This window comes from Anomaloglossus baeobatrachus, chromosome 8 (genome assembly GCF_048569485.1).
Source record: "Anomaloglossus baeobatrachus isolate aAnoBae1 chromosome 8, aAnoBae1.hap1, whole genome shotgun sequence".
In the NCBI taxonomy this organism is placed as follows: domain Eukaryota; kingdom Metazoa; phylum Chordata; class Amphibia; order Anura; family Aromobatidae; genus Anomaloglossus; species Anomaloglossus baeobatrachus.
In genome coordinates, this window is record NC_134360.1 from 86,974,363 (window position 1) to 86,999,230 (window position 24,868).

A 24,868-nucleotide genomic window follows, 5' to 3' on the forward strand; every position below is an offset into this window, starting at 1 on the left:
AGTGTCGAACATCTCGTCTTCCTTGATGCAGGGGCCCATAGGGGAGGGAGTAGTAAAAGCAGAATACACAGGTAAACATGATACAGATAACTACGTGGAATGTTAAAGGGCTGAGATCACCTAACAAACGAGCAATGATATTGAGACATCTGAAAAGACTAAAGACAGACATTGCCTTATTACAGGAAACCCACTTGGGGGGGGGAGGACTTTTTCCGCATGAAGAAACATTGGGTGGGCAACGTTTACGGGGCAGCGGCACAAGGTAGAAAAGCGGGCACTATGATTCTAATAAATAAACAATTCAGTCATGAGGTAGTGGCACATGAGGCAGACGACCATGGAAGGTGGCAGCACTTAACAATCGTTAGTCCAGCGGGTGAACTCAGTATTTATAATGTCTATGGCCCAAATTCACAACAAATCACATTCCATGATGACATAAAGGCCACCATATTAGCAGATGGGGAGGCTAACATTATATTGTGAGGCGATTTTAACACCGTCCCAGACTCAGCTGAAGATAGGAGGAGGGGACAGCTAATGTGGGCAGGAGTTTAGACAATAGGGATGTAACATTAGAAGACGTAGGACTGAAAGACATCTGGAGACTAACTCACCCACATGACAGAGAGTATACACACTTCTCTCACCCTCATGATAGCTGGTCATGTATTGATCAGTTCTGGATCTTGCAAGACTTACTGAGTGGAACGCAAGATTGTGTGATAGAGAATATGGTGATCTCTGATCATAGTCCGGTGAGATTGGGCATTAGAGAGAAATTCAGGAGAGGTACAGATATCATATGGAGATTCCCATCGTTCCTTCTCAGGCAAGATAATTTCCACAAGGTGCTACAGGAGTGGTGGGGAGAATTCGCAGAGGACAATAAGGAACATAGAGAGTCCCCAGTGATATTTTGGGAAACGGCAAAAGCGGTCCTAAGGGGCCGTCTGGTGGGGTACGCAGCCATGATCAAACGGAAAACCAATGAGAATTATAATTTCCATAGTGAAGCAGTACGAGTAGCATATACAAATTATGTGACAAATAGATCTCCCATGACAAAAGGCAGATGGCTGGAGGCAAAAGAGGGATTTGACGAATGGGCCAAAAAAAAGGAACAACTATTCTGGTCGCACAAGGAGGTTGACTTACATAGGTTTGGCAACAAGGCGGGAAGGATGTTGGCCAATCTGGCAAGGGGCAGCAGAAAGATGACAGTGATCTCTAAACTGAAAACAAAGGGGGGAGAGGTGACTACGGATCCTAAGGACATTAATAAACTGTTGGGAGATTACTATAGAAAACTATATGGGTCAGGGAATAACGACATGACTGATGAGGCAGAGTGGCTAAGACAAGCCCAAATGCCTAGCTTGACGGAGGAAGATTTGAGTGCCTTAAACGCAGATATCACAGTAGAGGAGGTGACGAGAACAATTGGGGAGCTTAACACCAACAAGGCACCGGGACCTGACGGTTTCAATAGTGAATTCTATAAGGCTCTGAAGGATCTGATCTCGCCGGATCTAACCTCAGTCTTTAATGCTTTCCTGGGAGGGGCGGAAATACCCAAAAATTCCAACATAGCATATATTAAATTACTCCCCAAGGGAACCAAGGACCTGGATGATCCCTCTAGTTATAGACCTATATCGCTCATAAATCAGGATTTAAAAATTATGTCCAAGATCATGGCTAACAGACTAGCCGAGATCTTACCTAGGATCATTACGAATCACCAGGTGGGGTTTATTAAGGGGAGAAATGCCGTTACCAATATCCGAAAGACAATTCTAGTGGTAGACGCGGTTAGACTGGGTCTCACTGAGGGAGGGGCTAGACCTGCCCTAGTTACACTTGACGCAGAAAAAGCGTTTGATAATGTAAATTGGAGGTGGTTAGACAGGGTAATGGAGGCCATAGGGATTGTAGGCAAGATGAGACTTTACATTAGAAACCTTTATGCCAACTCGGGAGCTAGGGTACACACTCCGGGCTTTCTATCAGACGTGTTCCCTTTGATGAAGGGAACAAGACAGGGCTGCCCATTATCTCCTCTTTTATTCAACCTGGCAATCGAGCCGTTGTCAAGAATACTACAGGGACAAAATAGCTTTAAAGGAATCAAGATAAGGGGTTCAGAAGTAAAGACAGCGCTTTTTGCTGATGACATCATACTTTATATGGGGGACCCCGGTGCGGATTTGCCACAGACTCTTGCCTTGATTGAAAAATTTGGCTCATTCTCCGGTTTCAAACTGAACAAAAAAAAGTGCGAGATCATGTTCCTAAAGGGGCATCATGGGACAATGGGGGGACAAATAAGGGATGGCTGTCTATGTGGAATTCCTATAGCACAATCTTCAATTAAATACCTGGGAGTGCATATAGGAAGATCGGTGGAAACAATCTATAACTTGAACTATGGACCGCTAATCAGGAAAATTATAGTTCAATTAAAGGGATGGAAAGGTCTGCCACTTCCATTACTGGCAAGATGCCACCTGATAAAAATGATGAGCTTTCCTAGGCTGCTGTATCCCTTCCAGACAATCCCGCTATTGCTAAAACTAAAGGATGTGAATAAGCTCAACTCCGCGTATACAGAATTTCTGTGGAGGGGAAGGAAACCCAGAATAAAGTTGCGTACGCTGATGAAGTCAACAGAGGAGGGAGGTCTAAACTTTCCAGATGTCCAAGGGTATAATCTTGTATGTATCATGAGGCATGTAATTGATTGGGTGAGAGGAACGAGTAGGCACTCAGATCATGCGATGGAAACTAAATATGCATCACCGGGGGATCTGACGTCCATTCTGCACTCCCCACTATCCAGGGTTGAAGGGCACATAAGGAACTCAATTATATTCCGAGACACCATGCTAACATGGAAGTCGGTAAGGAAAAAACTGGGGCTCTCATGGAAAGTGTCCAAGTACTTGAACCCCTGGGCATTCCCAAATTTTCCCCTGGGACGAGAAAACAAGCTATTTACTAGATGGAAAGAGAGGGGAGTCAGGAGAATGATAGATGTCATGAATGTGGAGGACAGGAGGTGGATGACAGGTCGGGAAGTGTTGGATAAGTACAACCTTAATAGCTCACATGTCATCCAGTATGAACAATTGAAACATGGAATAATAGGAGACCTTGTTGTGGTTGGAAGAGAGCTGAACAGAAGTTCGATTGATGAGTTACTGGAATGTGATGTAACAAGTATAAATGTCTCTAAAATTTATCGATCGCTAAGGGGGGTGCTTATCTCATGGGAGGATAGTCGGACTTTAAAAGCGTGGGGGAAACAATTGGGAAGGGAAGAAGTGGTGGATGATATACTGAGAGGATGGGTACAAGTGCGGAAACATATTACCAATGAGAGATGGAGAGACACTCAATTCAGAATTCTACATAGGGCCATTATAGGTTTCAACATACCAGGTAGGGATAGGTGGTGTCCTAAGTGTCAAAAAGAAAAAACGGATATGCTGCATGGGCTATGGGAATGTGAGACAATCGCTAGGTTCTGGAACCAAGTCAGACTATTTGCCCAGTCAACATGGGGAATTTTCAGCAAACTAGACTTAATGGTGTGGATTTTCCACTCCTTTGAGGGAGGAGTAGGAGAAGGACCGAGCACGCAGGAAGAGAGGAAGAAGGGAATTTTGTTTACTTACCGTAAATTCCTTTTCTTCTAGCTCCTATTGGGAGACCCAGACAATTGGGGTGTATAGCTTCTGCCTCCGGAGGCCACACAAAGTATTACACTTTAAAAAGTGTAACCCCTCCCCTCTGCCTATACACCCCCCCCGTGCATCACGGGCTCCTCAGTTTTGGTGCAAAAGCAGGAAGGAGGAAACTTATAAATTGGTCTAAGGTAAATTCAATCCGAAGGATGTTCGGAGAACTGAAAACCATGAACCAAAAGAACAATTCAACATGAACAACATGTGTACACAAAAGAACAAACAGCCCGAAGGGAACAGGGGCGGGTGCTGGGTCTCCCAATAGGAGCTAGAAGAAAAGGAATTTACGGTAAGTAAACAAAATTCCCTTCTTCTTTGTCGCTCCATTGGGAGACCCAGACAATTGGGACGTCCCAAAGCAGTCCCTGGGTGGGTAAAAGAATACCCCGATAAAAAGAGCCGACAACGGCCCCCTCTTACAGGTGGGCAACCGCCGCCTGAAGGACTCGCCTACCTAGACTGGCATCTGCCGAAGCATAGGTATGCACCTGATAGTGTTTCGTGAAAGTGTGCAGACTAGACCAGGTAGCCGCCTGACACACCTGCTGAGCCGTAGCCCGGTGCCTCAATGCCCAAGACGCCCCTACGGCTCTGGTAGAATGGGCTTTCAGCCCTGAAGGAATCGGAAGCCCAGAAGAACGGTAGGCTTCAAAAAATCGGTTCCTTGATCCACCGAGCCAAGGTTGACTTGGAAGCCTGCGACCCCTTACGCTGGCCAGCGACAAGGACAAAGAGCGCATCAGAACGGCGCAGTGGCGCCGTGCGAGACACGTAGATCCGGAGTGCTCTCACTAGATCTAACAAATGCAAATCCTTTTCACATTGGTGAATTGGATGAGGGCAAAATGAAGGTAAGGAGATATCCTGATTGAGATGAAAAGGGGATACCACCTTAGGGAGAAAGTCCGGGACCGGACGCAGAACCACCTTATCCTGGTGAAAAACCAGGAAGGGGGCTTTGCATGACAGCGCTGCAAGCTCTGACACTCTTCGGAGTGATGTAACTGCCACTAGAAATGCCACCTTCTGCGAAAGACGTGATAGAGAGACATCCCGCAGCGGCTCAAAAGGTGGTTTCTGAAGAGCCCGTAGAACCCTGTTGAGATCCCAGGGTTCCAGCAGCCGCTTGTAAGGTGGGACTATGTGGCAAACTCCCTGCAGGAACGTGCGGACCTGCGGAAGCCTGGCTAGACGCTTTTGAAAAAACACGGAAAGCGCCGATACTTGTCCCTTGAGAGAGCCGAGAGACAAACCCTTGTCCATTCCGGATTGAAGGAAGGAAAGAAAAGTGGGTAAGGCAAACGGCCAGGGGGTAAACCCCTTATCAGAGCACCAGGCTAAGAAGATCCTCCAAGCCCTGTGATAGATCTTGGCGGACGTTGGTTTCCTGGCCTGTCTCATAGTGGCAATGACCTCTTGAGATAACCCTGAGGACGCTAGGAGCCAGGACTCAATGGCCACACAGTCAGGTTGAGGGCCGCAGAATTCAGATGGAAAAATGGCCCTTGAGACAGCAAGTCTGGTCGGTCTGGGAGCGCCCACGGTTGACCCACCGTGAGGTGCCACAGGTCCGGGTACCACGACCTCCTCGGCCAGTCTGGAGCGACGAGGATGGCGCGGCGGCAATCGGACCTGATCTTGCGCAACACTCTGGGCAGCATTGCCAGAGGAGGAAATACATAAGGCAGTCGAAACTGCGACCAATCCTGAACTAAGGCGTCCGCCGCCAGAGCTCTGTGATCCTGAGACCGTGCCATGAATGCCGGGACTTTGTTGTTGTGCCGAGACGCCATGAGATCGACGTCCGGCGTTCCCCAGCGGCAACAGATCTCTTGAAACACGTCCGGGTGAAGAGACCATTCCCCTGCGTCCATGCCCTGGCGACTGAGAAAGTCTGCTTCCCAGTTTTCTACGCCCGGGATGTGAACCGCGGAGATGGTGGAGGCTGTGGCCTCCGCCCACAGCAGAATCCGCCGAACTTCTTGGAAGGCTTGACGACTGCGAGTGCCGCCCTGGTGGTTGATGTACGCGACCGCCGTGGCGTTGTCCGACTGTATGCGGATCTGCCTGCCCTCCAGCCACCGATGGAACGCCTTTAGGGCTAGATACACTGCCCTTCTCTCCAGAACATTGATCTGAAGGGAGGACTCTGTCGGAGTCCAGGTTCTCTGAGCCTTGTGGTGGAGAAAAACCGCTCCCCACCCTGACAGACTCGCGTCCGTCGTGACCACAGCCCAGGATGGGGGCAGGAAAGATTTTCCCTTCGACAGAGAAGTGGGAAGAAGCCACCACTGAAGAGAGGTCTTGGCTGCCAGAGAAAGAGAGACGTTCCTGTCTAGGGACGTCGACCTCCTGTCCCATTTGCGGAGAATGTCCCATTGGAGTGGGCGCAGATGAAACTGCGCGAAGGGGACTGCCTCCATTGCTGCCACCATCTTCCCCAGGAAGTGCATGAGGCGCCTCAAGGGGTGTGACTGGGCCCGAAGGAGGGATTGCACCCCTGTTTGCAGCGAACGCTGTTTGTCCAGCGGTAGCTTGACTATCGCTGAGAGAGTATGAAACTCCATCCCGAGGTAAGTCAGTGATTGGGTCGGAGTCAATTTTGACTTTGGGAAATTGATGATCCACCAGAGCAACGGTCAGACTGTGTTGACATGCCACCCGGGAGGGTGCCTTGACTAGGAGATCGTCTAAGTATGGGATCACCGAGTGGCCCTGAGAGTGTAGGACTGCCACAAAGGATGCCATGACCTTGGTGAAGACCCGTGGGGCTGTCGCCAGGCCGAAAGGCAGTGCCACAAACTGAAGGTGTTCGTCCCCAATGGCGAAACGCAGGAAGCGTTGATGCTCTGGTGCGATCGGCACATGGAGATAGGCATCCCTGATGTCGATTGATGCTAGGAAGTCTCCTTGGGACATCGAAGCGATGACAGAGCGGAGGGATTCCATGCGAAACCGCCTGGTTCTCACATGTCTGTTGAGCAATTTGAGGTCCAAAACGGGACGGAATGAACCGTCCTTTTTTTGGCACCACGAACAGGTTGGAGTAAAAACCGCGACCACGTTCCTGAGGGGGAACGGGGATCACAACTCATTCTGTCTTCAGAGTGTCCACCGCCTGAAAAAGTGCAACGGTTCGCTCGGGGGGCGGAGATGTTCTGAAAAAACGAATCGGAGGACGAGAGCTGAACTCTATCCTGTAACCGTGAGACAGAATGTCTCTCACCCATCGGTCTTGGACATGTGGCCACCAGGCGTCGCAAAAGCGGGAGAGCCTGCCACCGACCGAGGATGCGGTTTGGGGAGGCCGAAAGTCATGAGGAGGCCGCCTTGGAGACGGTGCCTCCGGCGGTCTTTGGAGGACGTGACTTAGACCGCCATGCAGAAGAGTTCCTCTGGCTCTTCTGTGGCCTGTTGGACGAGGAGGATTGGGATCTGGCTGAGGGCCGAAAGGACCGAAACCTCGCTTGAATTTTTCGTTGCTGACGTCTCTTTGGTTTGGGCTGGGGTAAGGACGAGTCCTTTCCCTTGGATTGCTTAATAATTTCATCCAATTGCTCGCCAAACAATCGGTCGCCAGAAAAAGGCAAACCGGTCAAGAACTTCTTGGAAGCAGAGTCTGCCTTCCATTCGCGTAGCCACATGGCCCTGCGGACTGCCACCGAATTGGCGGATGCTACCGCTGTACGGCTAGCCGAGTCCAGGACAGCATTCATGGCGTAGGATGAAAATACCGACGCCTGAGAAGTCAAAGACGCTACTTGCATCTCTGAAGTTAGAGTGATCGAAGAAAGCACTCAGAGTACGTTTGGGAAACCTAAACTGGTGTTTCTCCTGCTGTGAAGCAGACGCCTCTACAAGTGGAGTTGGAGGAGAAAGATCTAGCACCTGGTTGATGGACGCTATAAGGTCATTTACTATGGCGTCCCCTTCAGGTGTATCAAGATTGAGAGCAACGTCAGGGTCAGAGTCCTGGGCTGCGACCTCCGCCTCATCCTCCAGAGAGTCCTCAAGCTGAGACCCCGAACAGCGTGATGAAGTCGGGGAAGATTCTAAGCGAGCCCGCTTAGCCGGTCTGGGACTGCGGTCCGTGCCGGAGTCCTCCACGTAATAACTAGAGGCCACCCCAGGAGCACGCTTCGTCGCAGACCGAGAGGGGCCTGGGGGCGATCCCGCAGTGCCCGGGGCCTGTGTAAGGGCCGGTCTGGACTGCAAGGCCTCTAGTATCTTAGCAGACCATTTGTCCATAGACTGAGCCATGGATTGTGACAGTGACTCAGAGAGTTTCTCAGCTAAAACTGCAAACTCTGTCCCTGCCACCTGGACAGGGGAAGCCGGCGGTTCTACCTGGGCCGAGGGTCCCACCAGTGCCCGAGGCTCCGGCTGAGCGAGTGCCACAGGGCCCGAGCATTGCTCACAGTGAGGGTAGGTGGAACTTGCAGGTAGCATAGCCGCACAGGAGGTACAGGTTGCAAAATAACCCTGTGTCTTGGCCCCCTTGCTCCTTGTGAACGACATGCTGTTGTCTCCCAGGAGAGTGATCACTGAGGGTATATAGCCACAAGCTAACAGTACAGCCGAACCGAGAAAATGTATACAAATATAATATATATATATATACAGTTCGGCACCCCAGGGGGACCAGCACCGGGTGACCGGTGTGGCTTACCGACCGCTCAAGCGGTGTGTGGCCACTAGATTCCCTGCCTCGGGTCTCCCAGAGCTGCAGCCAGAAGTCCTCCACCGGCAGAATGTGTTTAAAACATGGCTGCCGGCGTTCACAGGGGAGGAGGGAGCCGTGGGCGTAACTAAAAAAGTGCGGGAATCTGGTGCCCCAGAGTGATTAGTGAGGGGGGAGGAGGACACCTAAGTGTGGTCCAGCCCTCACTGTCGGCGTCAGGCCGACCGTCCCGCCCTTACCCCTGACTGGCAGGCCCGGGGGCGGGAGTTTAAGGCACTAGGCCGCAAAAGCCGGGGACTAAATTTAAAACCGCGGCCGGCAAGCAGGCGCGGTCGGCGCGGTAGTCCCGGTCGTCATACCAACACAGCAGCCGCTGCAGCGTCTGAGGCCAGAGTGCTCCGTGCACCGTCCCCAAGGGGACACAGAGTACCTGTAGATGCAGGGCCTGTCCCTGATGATACTCAGTCTCCTGTCCGTCAGAATCCCACAGGGGCTGCGGAGGGAGCCCGGTCCCAGTGCCTGGATGACCGGTTAGGATCCCACTTCTCCCAGAGCCCCTAAGGGATGGGGAAGGAAAACGGCATGTGGCTCCAGCCTTTGTACCCGCAATGGGTACCTCAACCTTAACAACACCGCCGACTCAGTGGGGTGAGAAGGGAGTATGCCGGGAGCCCTGTTAGGGGCCCTCTTTTCTTCCATCCGATACCATCAGCAGCTGCTGCTGACTAAAATGGGAGCATGAGTGAATGTGTGCCTCCTTCAACACAAAGCATAAAAACTGAGGAGCCCGTGATGCACGGGGGGGTGTATAGGCAGAGGGGAGGGGTTACACTTTTTAAAGTGTAATACTTTGTGTGGCCTCCAGAGGCAGAAGCTATACACCCAATTGTCTGGGTCTCCCAATGGAGCGACAAAGAAATACGCAATAACGCATGACATAGCCATGATAGCTAAGCGTTGCATCTTAAAACACTGGATTCAAAGGGAGGGCCCATCCATAAAGGAGGTTATGGGCGAACTACACAACCTTCTGAAGTGGGAAAAACTAGAAGCGGAGAGGGATAAAGATGGGTTGACAGCCAAGTTTTTTGTGAGATGGAGACATTTTATTGAAAGCCAATTCACACAGGGAGAAATAATTAACCTGATGGCACCTTTTGTTCACTCGGAGTGGTATATCCTGAGCGATATCCAGGACAGCCTGGGTAAACTGAGAATCACCTAGGAGGGGGCTCTGGCGGGAGGGGGAGACGAGACGGTTGGGAATACCAAGGCACGCTAGCAAAATTGAAATCATTCAGGGACGACACAGAGATTTAACGAATTATATTGCATATGTTATATTATATTTCATTACCTCTGTTTTGGTTTAATGTTACTGTATACTATCTTAAATCGAACAGCAACATGGAACTCCAAATTGGGGTATCACCCACCTCTATGTCACATTTTGTCAGACGAATGTTCTTCTTTTGCAATGATACTTGTCATGTTTTTACAAATTTGAAAAATCAATAAAAAACGTTTTGGAAAAAGTACAACTTTTCTTTCTCTGATAGCTCAATAAACAATTATAGGAGAAGAGTATGAACATGTGCGCCACCATTCCACTGATCATCTTGGGATCAATGGTGATCCCAGCAGTTGGACCCCTAGGGCAATAGTAATCCCAGCAGTCAGACCCATAGGGCAATGGTGATCCTAGCAGTCGGACCCCTAGGGCAATAGTAATCCCAGCAGTCAGACCCATAGGGCAATGGTGATCCCAGCAGTTGGACCCCTAGGGCAATAGTAATCCCAGCAGTCAGACCCATAGGGCAATGGTGATCCTAGCAGTCAGACCCCTAGGGCACTGGGGATCCCGGCAGTTGGAACCCTAGGGCAATAGTAATCCCAGCAGTCAGACCCATAGGGCAATGGTGATCCTAGCAGTCAGACCCCTAGGGCACTGGGGATCCCGGCAGTTGGAACCCTAGGGCACTGGTGATCCCAGAAGTCAGATCCCTAGTGCACTGATAATGAGAGCAGTCGGACCCCTAGGGCACTGGTGATCCCAGCAATCAGACCCCTAGGGCAATAGTGATCACAGCAGTCAGACCCCTATGGCAATGGTGATTCCAACAGTCTGACCCCCTAGGGCAATGGTGATCCTAAGGGGTGCTTCACACACAGCGAGATCGCTACTGAGATCGCTGCTGAGTCACGGTTTTTGTGACGCAGCAGTGACCTCATTAGCGATCTCGCTGTGTGTGACACTGAGCAGCGATCTGGCCCATGCTGTGAGATCGCTGCTCGTTACACACAGCCCTGGTTCGTTTTTTTTATTGTTGCTCTCCCGCTGATAAGCACACATCGCTGTGTGTGACAGCGAGAGAGCAACAATCCTGAATGTGCAGGGAGCAGGAGCCGGCGTCTGACAGCCTGCGGTAAGCTGTAACCAAGGTAAACATCGGGTAACCAAGGTGGTTACCCGATATTTACCTTCGTTACCAGCCTCAGCAGCTCTCACGCTGCCAGTGCCGGCTCCTGCTCCCTGCACACACAGCTAAGCTTTGTGAGCTGGTAACCAATGTAAACATCGGGTAACCATACCCGATGTTTACCTTAGTTACCAGTGTCCGCAGCTTCCAGACGCCGGCTCCGTGCAAGCGCAGCGTCGCTTGCACGTCGCTGCTGGCTGGGGGCTGGTCACTGGTCGCTGGTCAGATCTGCCTGTTTGACAGCTCACCAGCGACCATGTAGCGATGCAGCAGCGATCCTGACCAGGTCAGATCGCTGGTCGGATCGCTGCTGCATCGCTAAAGTGTGAAGGCACCCTAAAGGTCCAGTCACACTAAGCAACTTACCAGCGATCCCAACAACGATAGGGATCGCTGGTAAGTTGCTAGGAGGTTGCTGGTGAGATGTCACACTGCGACGCTCCAGCGATCCCACCAGCAACCTGACCTGGGAGGGATCGCTGGAGCGTGGCTACACGAGTTGCTGGTGAGCTCACCAGCAACCAGTGACCAGTCCCCAGTGCCGCGTGGAAGATGCTGCGCTTGGTAACTAAGGTAAATATCGGGTAACCAACCCGATATTTACCTTGGTTACCAGTGCACGCAGCTACACGTGCAGAGAGCAGGGAGCAGCGCACACTGAGCGCTGGCTCCCTGCTCTCCTAGTTACAGCACACATCGGGTTAATTACCCGATGTGTGCTGCAGCTACATGTGCACAGAGCAGGAGCCGGCAGCACAGGCAGTGAGAGCGGCGGAGGCTGGTAACAAAGGTAAATATCGGGTAACCAAGGACAGGGCTTCTTGGTTACCCGATGTTTACATTGGTTACCAGCCTCTGCAGAAGCCGGCTCCTGCTGCCTGCACATTTAGTTGTTGCTGTCTCGCTGTCACACACAGCGATCTGTGCTTCACAGCAGGACAGCAACAACTAAAAAATGGCCCAGTACATTCAGCAACAACCAACGACCTCACAGCAGGGGCCGGGTTGTTGCTGGATGTCACACACAGCAACATCGCTAGCAACGTCACAAAAGTTGTTCGTTAGCAGCGATGTTGCTAGCGATGTTGCTAGCGATGTTGCTTAGTGTGACGGGGCTTTAACAGTTGGACCCTTTAGGGGTTTAGATTTTTTGTTTATACATTTGCGAGATGTTGCACAGAACCTTGCAGGAGCTTCAGGGTCATCTCCCTAATTTAATTGCTGGGTAGGATAGTGAAAGACAAGTTCAAACATTCCTGGACACAATAGGATATCCCATCACCGAGGAAGTCAGCTTTGAATCCTTATGAATGAGGCTGCACGTTCTCCACATTATTCCTTGCCCACCCCCCCCTCATGGACCTGATTAATGCTAGCTCATTGTTATCAGCAGCACTAAACAGACATCTAGGTGGGCCCATTGGGAATAATATAGGAGAAGGATGCAATTAGTTTGTGACCCTTATCTGCTGCTAATCTCTAACCCTGTTCCCCCCATGCAGCGGAGCCACACTGAGCCTGTTTATTGCACTCACATTCAGGTATTGTCTCTTAGAAAAGATCTTCCCGCAGTCGTCATATTCACACATTAACAGCTCCTGTGGTGTTGCTTTCCTGCAGAAAATACAGTTGTCCATTAAGACCCTCATATTGGTTACATTATATTGCCGGTTCAACAATCATTTAACAAACGATAATAATGACAACACAGTCATACACACATTGTGGTCACTCCGTGCACACACGCCCCATACATACATTCCATGCATGCTCACTGAGTCCGGAAAACGAGTGAACAAACTTTTGGGAGATATTTTTTGGTGAGATAGAGTTTTGGTTTCCCCTGATTGTCTATCTCTGTTGGTTTTATCACACTCCTGTCCCGACCATTCCCTGGGAAACTAAAGGAGGGGGTATAAGATCAGGGCTGTTCCGGAGCAGGGTCAGGAAGGCGGCTCAGACATCCTCACCTTCAGAGGTAACTCCTAATCAGGGATAGCTAGGACCCCCTGGTCTGACAGCCATTCTACGAGCCCGGACACCTGCTCTCCCTATTCACTGTGACACCATTTCACTAAACCTAATTTTTTCCTCCTTTTCACTGTACATTATATGTTAAAATGATTGGGGATAATCAAAACCAAAACTCATTCTGCTAAAAACAAGCCCTCGTATGGCTATTTCGCCAAAAATAAACAAAAAAAAAAAGTACCAAGCAAAAAAGTGGTTACTGCTGATGCGCCATTGACATTTCAATGCTCCCTTGGTATGTGAATAATTCCTGTAAGAGCGACCTCTAATGTACATGTCCATTAGTTTCTTTACTTCCTAATATAGTCAGGTATCCGCATTATTCTTGGGCTCTATATGTTGTAACACCTTTGTAGCCCTGTGCGGTTTCATTTTGCATTTTTTCATACAAGTAATAACCCTAAGTAAGGTTTCTATGACTCCGGTCAGCTTACACATGACTTACCTGATCCTCTTCTTACATATTTGAGCCAGTTCTTCATCTACAAGAGATTTGCGTCTGGAAATGATGCAAACACATTCTTTTACAATTTGGTTTCCTTTCTAACGTTAACTGATTACTTAAGCAACAAGAATTTTCCATTTTTGGTTGCCGTTCTTCTATGAAGGTGTATTTCAATGAAATGAGCTGATGGCTTAGTGCTAGCAAAAACCATCACTTTAGAAGTGGGGGCTCTGGCCTCTGGAAACCCTTATGATTCTGAGAATGAAGGGGCTGAAATATTAATTGCGGCACTTAAGGGGTTAAACAGACAGGGATGAGGCTGGGATCATCCCTGGCTTTGAGCGCCGGACTTGGCTGTTGGGAAAGCTATGTCCCCAGCGTTGATCACGTCGGGCACAGCTCCAATGCCTCTGCAATCGCCAACATGTCCTATACGTCCTAGGTCAGGAACTACTCCCTATCTAGGACGTATAGGTACTTCCAAAGTCGTGAAGGTGTTATATATGTGTCCCTGCTGTGTACTGTGTAATAGCCGTGTCTGACCGTACAGGGACAAGGTCTGATCATACCACATCTCCATGGCTGGGGAGGAAGCAAAAGAGTATACAGACAGGACAGCACGGGGTCACAAATGATTATTTCCTTATAAGTAAAACATTTTTTAACAACTGACAGTGAAATGTTTTACCTCACAAAAAGAATCAGCTGTGATCCCTTGCTGTAATGTCTTTATACTCTTTCCCCCCCCCCCCCCCCCCCCCCCCCCCCGGCTATGGAGATGTGGTATGATCAGACCATGTCCCTTTACAGTCAAAAGTTGCTATAAAAAAACAGAAGCGCAAATAGGGTCTTATCCTATAACATCTGTCAGCAGATAGCTGTAGGGGATGGACTCACTTGGTGCAGTTGTGAGAGTCGGAACCACTATAATGGCGTAAGTCCGGCTGCAGCAGAGCCCATGTGGAAATAAAATACTTGTGTACTGTATGTACATATACGGAGTATATATATACGTATGTATATAAAAGCAAGTTGCTTTTATATACACATAGCATTAGTTTGGAGCATAAAATACTGTTGATAGGTTTTCTGTAAAGGGAACCTGCAGAGATGGTGGTAATCTGCTGGCTAATAGCATTTTGAACCTGCCTAGTACCTGCACATTAAACTTGCTGCCGGTAGGCAAAGAACTTTAATCCTCCTGGCAGCGTTCAGGTTTTAGTGATGGAGGTAGCGGCTGTAACCGCTCTGTGTATTGAGTGTGGCGGCTGTAACCACGCCCCACCTGCACTGACTGACAGCCGCTCAGCTTTAGAACCATTGTCAATCAGTGTGGGAAGCTCAATTATAGCTGCCACTCTGCTGACTGAACCCGCGCCAGTGCTGCCCCCATGACTAACACCGGAATGCTGCAATGGAGGATTACAGTTAATTTCCTCCTGGCAGCTGGGTAATGTGCAGGCACCAGGCAGTTTCAAGTTGCTATTAATCTGCAGATTATCCCCACATCTGCAGGTTAATGGCATTTTTGAACATGACAAGTTCATTTTTAAGAGAGCAAATGTGTATACAAAACATTGGGACTATAGAGAAGCAGGGATTAGTGTCCACATTTTTACCTACCGGCTTGACTTTTGGCTTCTGTACTGGGTACTCTGTGGATCCTGTCCCTCATTTTCATGCTGCTTCATTTCAGAGCTCGGCTCGTCCTCCCCTAGTGCTTTTGACATCTGTATACTCTCGCTTTGTGGCTCTTTGTGTTCTTCACCGGCAGCTAATCTATAAGTCAGGAGAACATGTAGAAAAAGAAGGGAATTTTGTTTACTTACCGTAAATTCCTTTTTTTCTAGCTCCTATTGGGAGACCCAGACAATTGGGTGTATAGCTTCTGCCTCCGGAGGCCACACAAAGTATTACACTTTAAAAAGTGTAACCCCTCCCCTCTGCCTATACACCCTCCTGTGCATCACGGGCCCATCAGTTTTGGTGCCAAAGCAGGAAGGAGGAAACTTATAAATTGGTCTTAGGTAAATTCAATCCGAAGGATGTTCGGAGAACTGAAACCATGAACCAAAAGAACAATTCAACATGAACAACATGTGTACACAAAAGAACAAACAGCCCGAAGGGAACAGGGGCGGGTGCTGGGTCTCCCAATAGGAGCTAGAAGAAAAGGAATTTACGGTAAGTAAACAAAATTCCCTTCTTCTTTGTCGCTCCATTGGGAGACCCAGACAATTGGGACGTCCAAAAGCAGTCCCTGGGTGGGTAAAAGAATACCTCGATAAAAAGAGCCGAAACAACGGCCCCCTCTTACAGGTGGGCAACCGCCGCCTGAAGGACTCGCCTACCTAGGCTGGCATCTGCCGAAGCATAGGCATGCACCTGATAGTGTTTTGTGAAAGTGTGCAGACTCGACCAGGTAGCCGCCTGACACACCTGCTGAGCCGTAGCCCGGTGCCGCAATGCCCAGGACGCACCCACGGCTCTGGTAGAATGGGCTTTCAGTCCTGAAGGAATCGGAAGCCCAGAAGAACGGTAGGCTTCAAAAATCGGTTCCTTGATCCACCGAGCCAAGGTTGACTTGGAAGCCTGTGACCCCTTACGCTGGCCAGCGACAAGGACAAAGAGCGCATCAGAGCGGCGCAGTGGCGCCGTGCGAGACACGTAGATCCGGAGTGCTCTCACTAGATCTAACAAATGCAAATCCTTTTCACATTGGTGAATCGGATGAGGGCAAAATGAAGGTAAGGAGATATCCTGATTGAGATGAAAAGTGGACACCACCTTAGGGAGAAAGTCCGGGACCGGACGCAGAACCACCTTATCCTGGTGAAAAACCAGGAAAGGGCCTTTGCATGACAGCGCTGCAACTCTGACACTCTACGGAGTGAAGTAACCGCCACTAGAAATGCCACCTTCTGCGAAAGACGTGATAGAGAGACATCCCGCAGCGGCTCAAAAGGTGGTTTTTGAAGAGCCCGTAGAACCATGTTGAGATCCCAGGGTTCCAGCGGACGCTTGTAAGGTGGGACTATGTGGCAAACTCCCTGCAGGAACGTGCGGACCTGCGGAAGCCTGGCTGGACGCTTTTGAAAAAACACGGAAAGCGCCGAGACTTGACCTTTGAGAGAGCCGAGAGACAAACCCTTGTCCAATCCCGATTGAAGGAAGGAAAGAAATCTGGGTAAGGCAAACGGCCAGGGGATAAACCCCCTCTCAGAGCACCAGGCTAAAAAGATCCTCCAAGTTCTGTGGTAGATCTTGGCGGACGTTGGTTTCCTGGCCTGTCTCATAGTGGCAATGACATCTTGAGACAACCCTGAGGACGCTAAGAGCCAGGACTCAATGGCCACACAGTCAGGTTGAGGGCCGCAGAATTCAGATGGAAAAATGGCCCTTGAGATAGCAAGTCTGGTTGGTCTGGGAGCGCCCACGGTTGCCCCACCGTGAGATGCCACAGATCCGGGTACCACGACCGCCTCGGCCAATCTGGAGCGACGAGGATGGCGCGGCGGCAGTCGGACCTGATCTTGCGCAACACTCTGGGCAGCATTGCCAGAGGAGGGAATACATAAGGCAGTTGGAACTGCGACCAATCCTGAACTAAGGCGTCCGCCGCCAGAGCTCTGTGGTCCTGAGACCGTGCCATGAATGCCGGGACCTTGTTGTTGTGCCGAGTCGCCATGAGATCGACGTCCGGCGTTCCCCAGCGGCAACAGATCTCTTGAAACACGTCCGGGTGGAAAGACCATTCCCCCGCGTCCATGCCCTGGCGACTGAGGAAGTCTGCTTCCCAGTTTTCTACGCCCGGAATGTGAACCACGGAGATGGTGGAGGCTGTGGCCTCCGCCCACAGCAGAATCCGCCGGACTTCTTGGAAGGCTTGACGACTGCGAGTGCCCCCCTGGTGGTTGATGTACGCAACCGCCGTGGCGTTGTCCGACTGTATGCGGATCTGCCTGCCCTCGAGCCACCGATGGAACGCCTTGAGGGCTAGATACACTGCCCTTATCTCCAGAACATTGATCTGAAGGGAGGACTCTGTCGGAGTCCAGGTTCCCTGAGCCTTGTGGTGGAGAAAAACCGCTCCCCATCCTGACAGGCTCGCGTCCGTCGTGACCACAGCCCAGGATGGGGGCAGAAAGGATTTTCCTTTCGACAGAGAAGTGGGGAGAAGCCACCACTGAACAGAGGTCTTGGCTTCCAGAGACAGAGAGACGTTCCTGTCTAAGGATGTCGGCCTCTTGTCCCATTTGCGGAGAATGTCCCATTGGAGTGGACGCAGATGAAATTGCGCAAATGGAACTGCCTCCATTGCTGCCACCATCTTCCCCAGGAAGTGCATGAGGCGCCTCAAGGGGTGCGACTGGGCCCGAAGAAGGGATTGCACCCCTGTTTGCAGCGACCGCTGTTTGTCCAGCGGCAGCTTGACTATCGCTGAGAGAGTATGAAACTCCATCCCGAGGTACGTCAGTGACTGGGTCGGAGACAATTTTGACTTTGGAAAATTGATGATCCACCCGAACCTCTGGAGAGTCTCCAGAGCAACGGTCAGACTGTGTTGACAAGCCACCCGTGAGGGTGCCTTGACTAGGAGATCGTCTAGGTAAGGGATCACCGAGTGGCCCTGAGAGTGTAGGATCGCTACGACGGATGCCATGACCTTGGTGAAGACCCGTGGGGCTGTCGCCAGGCCGAAAGGCAGTGCCACAAACTGAAGGTGTTCGTCCCCGATGGCGAAACGCAGGAAGCGTTGATGCTCTTGAGCGATCGGCACATGGAGATAGGCATCTTTGATGTCGATTGATGCTAGGAAGTCTCCTTGGGACATCGAAGCGATGACAGAACGGAGGGATTCCATGCGAAACCGCCTGGTTGTCACATGTCTGTTGAGTAATTTGAGGTCCAAAACGGGACGGAATGATCCGTCCTTTTTTGGTACCACGAACAGATTGGAGTAAAAACCGCGACCGCGTTCCTGAAGGGGAACGGGGATCACCACTCCTTCTGTTTTCAGAGTGTCCACCGCCTGAAAAAGCGCAACGGTCCGCTCGGGGGGCGGAGATGTTCTGAAAAAACGAGTCGGAGGACGAGAGCTGAACTCTATCCTGTAACCGTGAGACAGAATGTCCCTCACCCATCGGTCTTGGACATGTGGCCACCAGGCGTCGCAAAAGCGGGAGAGCCTGCCACCGACCGAGGATGCGGTTTGGGGCGGCCGAGAGTCATGAGGAGGCCGCCTTGGAGACGGTGCCTCCGGCGGTCTTTGGAGGACGTGACTTAGACCGCCATGCAGAAGAGTTCCTCTGGCTCTTCTGTGGCCTGTTGGACGAGGAGGATTGGGATCTGGCTGAGGGCCGAAAGGACCGAAACCTCGCTTGAACTTTCCGTTGCTGAGGTCTGTTTGGTTTGGGTTGGGGTAAGGACGAGTCCTTTCCCTTGGATTGCTTAATAATTTCATCCAATCGCTCGCCAAACAGTCGGTCGCCAGAAAAAGGCAAACCGGTCAAGAACTTTTTGGAAGCAGAGTCTGCCTTCCATTCGCGTAGCCACATGGCCCTGCGGACTGCCACAGAATTGGCGGATGCTACCCCTGTACGGCTAGCCGAGTCCAGGACAGCATTCATGGCGTAGGATGCAAATACTGACGCCTGAGAAGTCAAAGATGTGACTTGTGGCGCAGCGGTACGGGTGACCGCATTAATCTCAGACAGACAAGCTGAGATAGCCTGGAGTGCCCACACAGCTGCAAAGGCTGGGGCAAAAGAAGAGCCTATGGCTTCATAGATGGATTTCAGTAGGAGCTCTATCTGCCTGTCCGTGGCATCCTTGAGCGATGCACCGTCAGCCACTGCTACTACGGATCTAGCCGCTAGTCTAGAGACTGGAGGATCCACCTTGGGGCACTGAGCCCAACCATTAACCACGTCAGCGGGAAAGGGGTAACGTGTGTCATTAAGGCGTTTAGTAAAGCGCTTGTCCGGGAAAGCCCTGTGCTTCTGGACAGCATCTCTAAAGTTAGAGTGATCAAAGAAAGCACTCCGGGTACGTTTAGGAAACCTAAACTGGTGTTTCTCCTGTTGTGAAGCCGAATCCTCTGTAGGCGGAGTTGGGGGAGACAGATCTAGCACCTGGTTGATGGACGCTATAAGGTCATTTACTATGGCGTCCCCTTCAGGTGTATCCAGATTGAGAGCAACGTCAGGGTCAGAGTCCTGAGCTGCGACCTCCGCCTCCTCCTCTAGAGAATCCTCGAGCTGAGACCCTGAACTGCGTGATGAAGTCGGGGAAGATTCTAAGCGAGCCCGCTTAGCTGGTCTGGGACTGCGGTCCGTGCCGGAGTCCTGCACGTAATAACTAGAGGCCACTCCAGGAACACGCTTAGTCGCAGACCGAGAGGGGCCTGGGGGTGATCCCGCAGTGCCCGGGGCCTGTGTGAGGGCTGGTCTGGACTGCAAAAACCTCTAGAAACTTAGCCGACCATTTATCCATAGACTGGGTCATGGAATGAGAAAGCGACTCAGAGAGTTTGTCGGCTAAAACAGCAAACTCTGTCCCTGCCATCTGGACAGGGGGGGCCGGCGGTTCTACCTGGGCCGAGGGACCCCCTAGTGCCTCAGGCTCCGGCTGAGCGAGTGCCACAGGGGCCGAGCATTGCTCACAGTGAGGGTAGGTGGAACCTGCAGGTAACAAAGCCGCACAAGAGGTACAGGTAGCAAAATAAGCCTGTGCCTTGGCCCCCTTGCTCCTTGTGAACGACATGCTGTTTCCCAGGAGCGTGATCACTGAGGGTATATAGCCACAAGTTAACAGTACAGCTGAACCGGAAAAAGTATACACATATAATGTATCTATATACAGTTCAGCACCCTAGGGGGACCAGCACCGGAAACCGGTGTGGCTTACCAACCGCTCTGTGTGGCCACCAGATTCCCTGCCTCGGGTCTCCCAGAGCTGCAGCCAGAAATCCTCCACCGGCAGGATGTGTTAAAACATGGCTGTCGGCGTTCACAGGGGAGGAGGGAGCCGTGGGCGGTAACTTACAAAAGTGCGGGAATCTGGTGCCCCATAGGGATTAGTGAGGGGAGAGGAGGACAGCTATGTGCGCTCCAGCCCTCACTGTCGGCGTCACACCGACCGTCCCGCCCTTGCCCCTGACTGGCAGGCCCGGGGGCAGGCGTTTAATGTACTAGGCCGCAAAAGCCGGGGACTAAAGTAAAAACCGCGGCCGGCAAGCAGGCACGGTCGGCGCGGTAGTCCCGGACAAAAAAACAACACTGCAGGCGCTGCAGCGTCTGAGGCCCAGGTGCTCCATGCACCGTCCCAAAGGGGACACAGAGTACCTGTAGTTGCAGGGCCATGTCCCTGACGATACTCAGTCTCCTGTCCGGCAGATACCACCAGGGGCTGCGGAGGGAGCCCGGTCCCAGTGCCTGGATGACCGGTTAGGATCCCACTTCACCCAGAGCCCCTAAGGGATGGGGAAGGAAAACGGCATGTGGCTCCAGCCTTTGTACCCGCAATGGGTACCTCAACCTTAACAACACCGCCGACTCAGTGGGGTGAGAAGGGAGCATGCCGGGGGCCCTTAGGGGCCCTCTTTTCTTCCATCCGAAATAGTCAGCAGCTGCTGCTGACTAAAATGTGGAGCATTGTGTGCATGTGTGCCTCCTTCAACACAAAGCATTAAAACCGATGGGCCCGTGATGCACGGGAGGGTGTATAGGCAGAGGGGAGGGGTTACACTTTTTAAAGTGTAATACTTTGTGTGGCCTCCGGAGGCAGAAGCTATACACCCAATTGTCTGGGTCTCCCAATGGAGCGACAAAGAAATATATAAATATGATTAATGATACCCGAAATTAAAAAAAAAATATATAGGAAAAATAAAGAAAATAAGAATGAAACAAGCACTTCATACTTACCGAAGCTCTGTCGCGGCTGTACACTGCTCCCGCAGCCTCTCCTTCACTTCCTGAGCGGCTCACTAGGCTCATCCATATGCACTGCTTTCCCCACCACCGACCGGCCTGGCATCTGTGATTGGTTGCAGTCAGACGCACCCCCAGTCTGTGTGACAGCGTCTGACTGCTACCAGTTACAGGTGCTGTCTGTGGGTCACCATCGTGGTATAAAAATAAATAAAATATTTAGTGTAGGCTTCCCTCATATAAAGATACTCAGCACAGATAAAGCCCATGGCTACAGGCTGCAGCTTATCAAAATAAGAAGAACCACATGCAGCTTTTTTTTCCAAATTATTGAAATAAATAATTTAAAAAACAGACGTGCGGTCCCCTCAATTTTGATACCCGGTAAAGATTAAGCCTGACAGCTGGGAGCTGGTATTCTCAGAATGGGGAGGTCCATGCTTATTGGACCACCCCCAGCAAATATAGCCTGCAGCAGCCCGGGATTGTCGCATTAGATTCAACAAGCCCGGCGCTTTACCCGGCTCTTCCCAATTGCCCTGGTGCGGTGGCAATTGGGGTAATAACAGGAGTTAACAACAGCCCACAGCTGCCACAAAGCCCTAAATTAGTGTAATGGGAGGCCCACATGATGTTTATGACGGTTCAGCTCTGCTACATCTGAGTCACAGTGCGCGATCATGGAACATATTCGCATGCTGTAACTGAGAGAATGAGCCGCGATCAGTGGTGACGTTACTCAAGCTAATTGCGGTCATAGCAGAAGGAGGATCGTGAGAACCTTTCTGCTGTGACTGTGGCTGACTTAAGTGATGTCACTACTGATCGCGGCTCATTCTCTGCCAGGAGCTCACAGCGGGCAGTCACGTTACATGATCATGCGCTGTGACTCAGATGTAGCAGAGCTGAATTGTCGTGGGACCTCATGTGGATTACGTCGGACCTGCAGGGGTGTTTTGGGGGTTAATAAAGTGGTGAAAGAGGGTGTTTTTTGTATTTTATTCCAAATAAAGTATTTTATTTGGGGTTTGTGTTTATTTATTTTCACTTACAGATTAGTGATGGGGGAATCTCATAGACCCTCTCTATTTCTAATCTAGGGCTTAGTGGCAGCTGTGGGTTGTTATTAACCCCTGCTATTACCAAACCTTTCAGGATGCTTTCGGTGGCTCCCATAGACGTGTCTCAAGTCCCTCCTAGTAAGATGTTCGTTACTTAAGCAGACAAGAAGCGAGTTCTGCAGTGGGGTCATTCCTCCAAGCTGTCCAGTCACGGTGGACAGAAGAAGTCCCTTTAGCTGATCACTTGCCATTATTGGTGGCCAATGCTGGAAAAAGATGTTCAGCAGTTTGTTTGGCCTGTCCTTCATAAGCCCGCAACAAGACCTGAAAGAAGCTTCCTGCTGGGTGACTGCTTCCTTTACCGGTACCTTCTGCTGCTTGGCACCATATTTTTATGGACTTTATCATTGACCTGCTGTAGTCTTCTGATTGCACTGCTATCTGGATGGAAGCAGACTAATTTTCAAAAATGGCCCATTTCACACCGCCGATCAGGTTGCCCTCTGTGCCAGTGGTATGTCCAGCACATCTTCCGGCTGCACAGTCCAAAGAAGCACAGTGTGGCTCGGTTCTGGAGGGCCACCTGCAAGATACTCAATGTCACCTTGGACTTTTGGTCGGCCTACCATCCACAGTCTGATAGCCAAGTGAAACGGGGAATCAGATCCTGCTGAACTTTTTGCGGCACTTTGTCAATCAGCAACATAGCGACTGGGTCAAGTTCCTTCCATGGTCGAACTTGTTGTATAACAATCACAAGAGTGAATCCTTTGCCAAGTCTCCATTTCACATAGTGTATGGACAGTGACCCAAAATCCCATGGCTCTCACCTCCGGCAATCCTGTGGCCGATTCCCACATAAAGACTTTCTCTGATATCTGGACGGACCAAGTTCTCCCTGAAGCAGTCCTCAATCCGTCTGAAGAGGCACGAGAACAAGAGATGCCTTGATCCTCCTTCATTCCGTCTCAGAGACACAGTATGGCTCTCTTCCAGATACGTCCTCCCCAAGTTAGCTTCCTACAAGTTAATACCCTGCTTTATTGGTCAATTCGAGGTGCTCCAGCAGATTAATGAGGTGTAGCTCCTGGCCTCCTTACGAATTCCCATGTATTTTCATGTGTCCCTCCTCAAACCTGTGATCCTGAGCCGTTACTACAAGGATCCTGGTACATCTCCTCCTCTGGTCAGTGATGAAGACACCTTTGAGGTAAAATCCATCCTCGGTGGCCTGAGCAGCATGTGAGGAAGACCTGTGTAGAGACAGCTCCTGCAAAAAACTCCTGTATAATCCTGTCCAGCTGGGGTTAAAGTTTGTTTTACTGCTTTCCTGGAGTGGTGACCTCTCCTAGACTGAGGGGGCTTCAAAGACCTGAGTGATATGACCAGAACTCGGGCTGATAAGAAGCGCGGGACACAGGCCACACTCATGGACGCTGGAGCTTCATGTGGGGGCAGGGCGTCTGATGCAATAGCTCGCCTCAGCAAGTTTGCACGAGATCAGCCTGAGATACCTGGAGCTGTTAAGCAGTGTGCCCTCAGCGTGGAGGAGATCCCAGGACAAGAACTGATGGAGGAGGAAGAGCAGCAGGGAGCTGTGAGTATGTTGGCTGCTGCCAATAATGTGGAGCAGGGGGACAACCTTAGAGCTACAGATGAAAACACAGATCCTGGGAGAGCAGAGCCCACCCTCAGTGATGTGCTTGCAGCAGTAAATACCTGCAACAATATGCTAGCCACTTTGAACATACAGATGGGAGGAATTAAATTGGACATTTCATCTATCAGGCACGAGTTGCAGGGGGTCAATGTACGGGTGGGGGCCCTGGAAGACCGGGTCAGTGCCACAGAGGATAAGCTTCCCCCTCTGACTCGGGACCTTGGCAGAGCAATCCACAATATCTCATTGCTTAGGGCTAAGGTGGACGATCTAGAAAACAGATCCCGCAGAAGCAATCTCCGACTGGTCGGGGTCCCAGAAAAGGCAGAAGGCAATAATCCAGTAGCTTTTTTTGAAATGTGGCTCCCCAAGACTTTGGGTATGGATCTGTTTTCTCCTTTCTTCACTATTGAGCGGGCACATAGGGTCCCCACTAGACCCCCACCACCAGGGGCACCCCCTCGTCCTATCCTCCTCAAGCTACTGCACTTCAGGGACAGGGACACTGCGCTCCGCAGAGCCCGGGAGATTAAGGATCTGGCTATTGACGGCCATAAGGTCTCACTGTACCCGGATTTTTCCACTGAAATCCAGCAGAGGAGAGCGCAATTTATTGATGTCAAAAAACGCCTGAGGCAGCTGCAGATCTCTTACTCAATGCTATACCCTACCAGGCTGCGAGTGGTGGCGGATGGTGGGACAAAGTTTTTTGACACTCCAAAGGATGCAGCCGCATGGCTCGATACCAATGAAAAAGGACTGCGCAGAAATCACCGCTGAGGATTATTGCGGATTCCTTGCTGTTGGACTTGCTGGGGTGAACT

General features: G+C 50.9%; 1 protein-coding gene across 2 annotated transcripts in view; it reads right to left on the minus strand.

Annotated features, from left to right (window-relative positions):
- The window catches only part of LOC142249901 (zinc finger protein 692-like), a 65,570-nt gene that overhangs the window by 25,796 nt on the left and 14,906 nt on the right, over positions 1–24,868 (minus strand). For both annotated transcript variants that reach the window (XM_075321874.1, XM_075321875.1), the window contains exons 7-9: positions 15,013–15,168; positions 13,390–13,443; positions 12,449–12,527 (exon numbers count right to left, since the gene is read on the minus strand). In XM_075321874.1, coding sequence (XP_075177989.1) covers positions 12,449–12,527; positions 13,390–13,443; positions 15,013–15,168 — 289 coding nt within the window. The remainder of the gene's footprint in view (positions 1–12,448; positions 12,528–13,389; positions 13,444–15,012; positions 15,169–24,868) is intronic.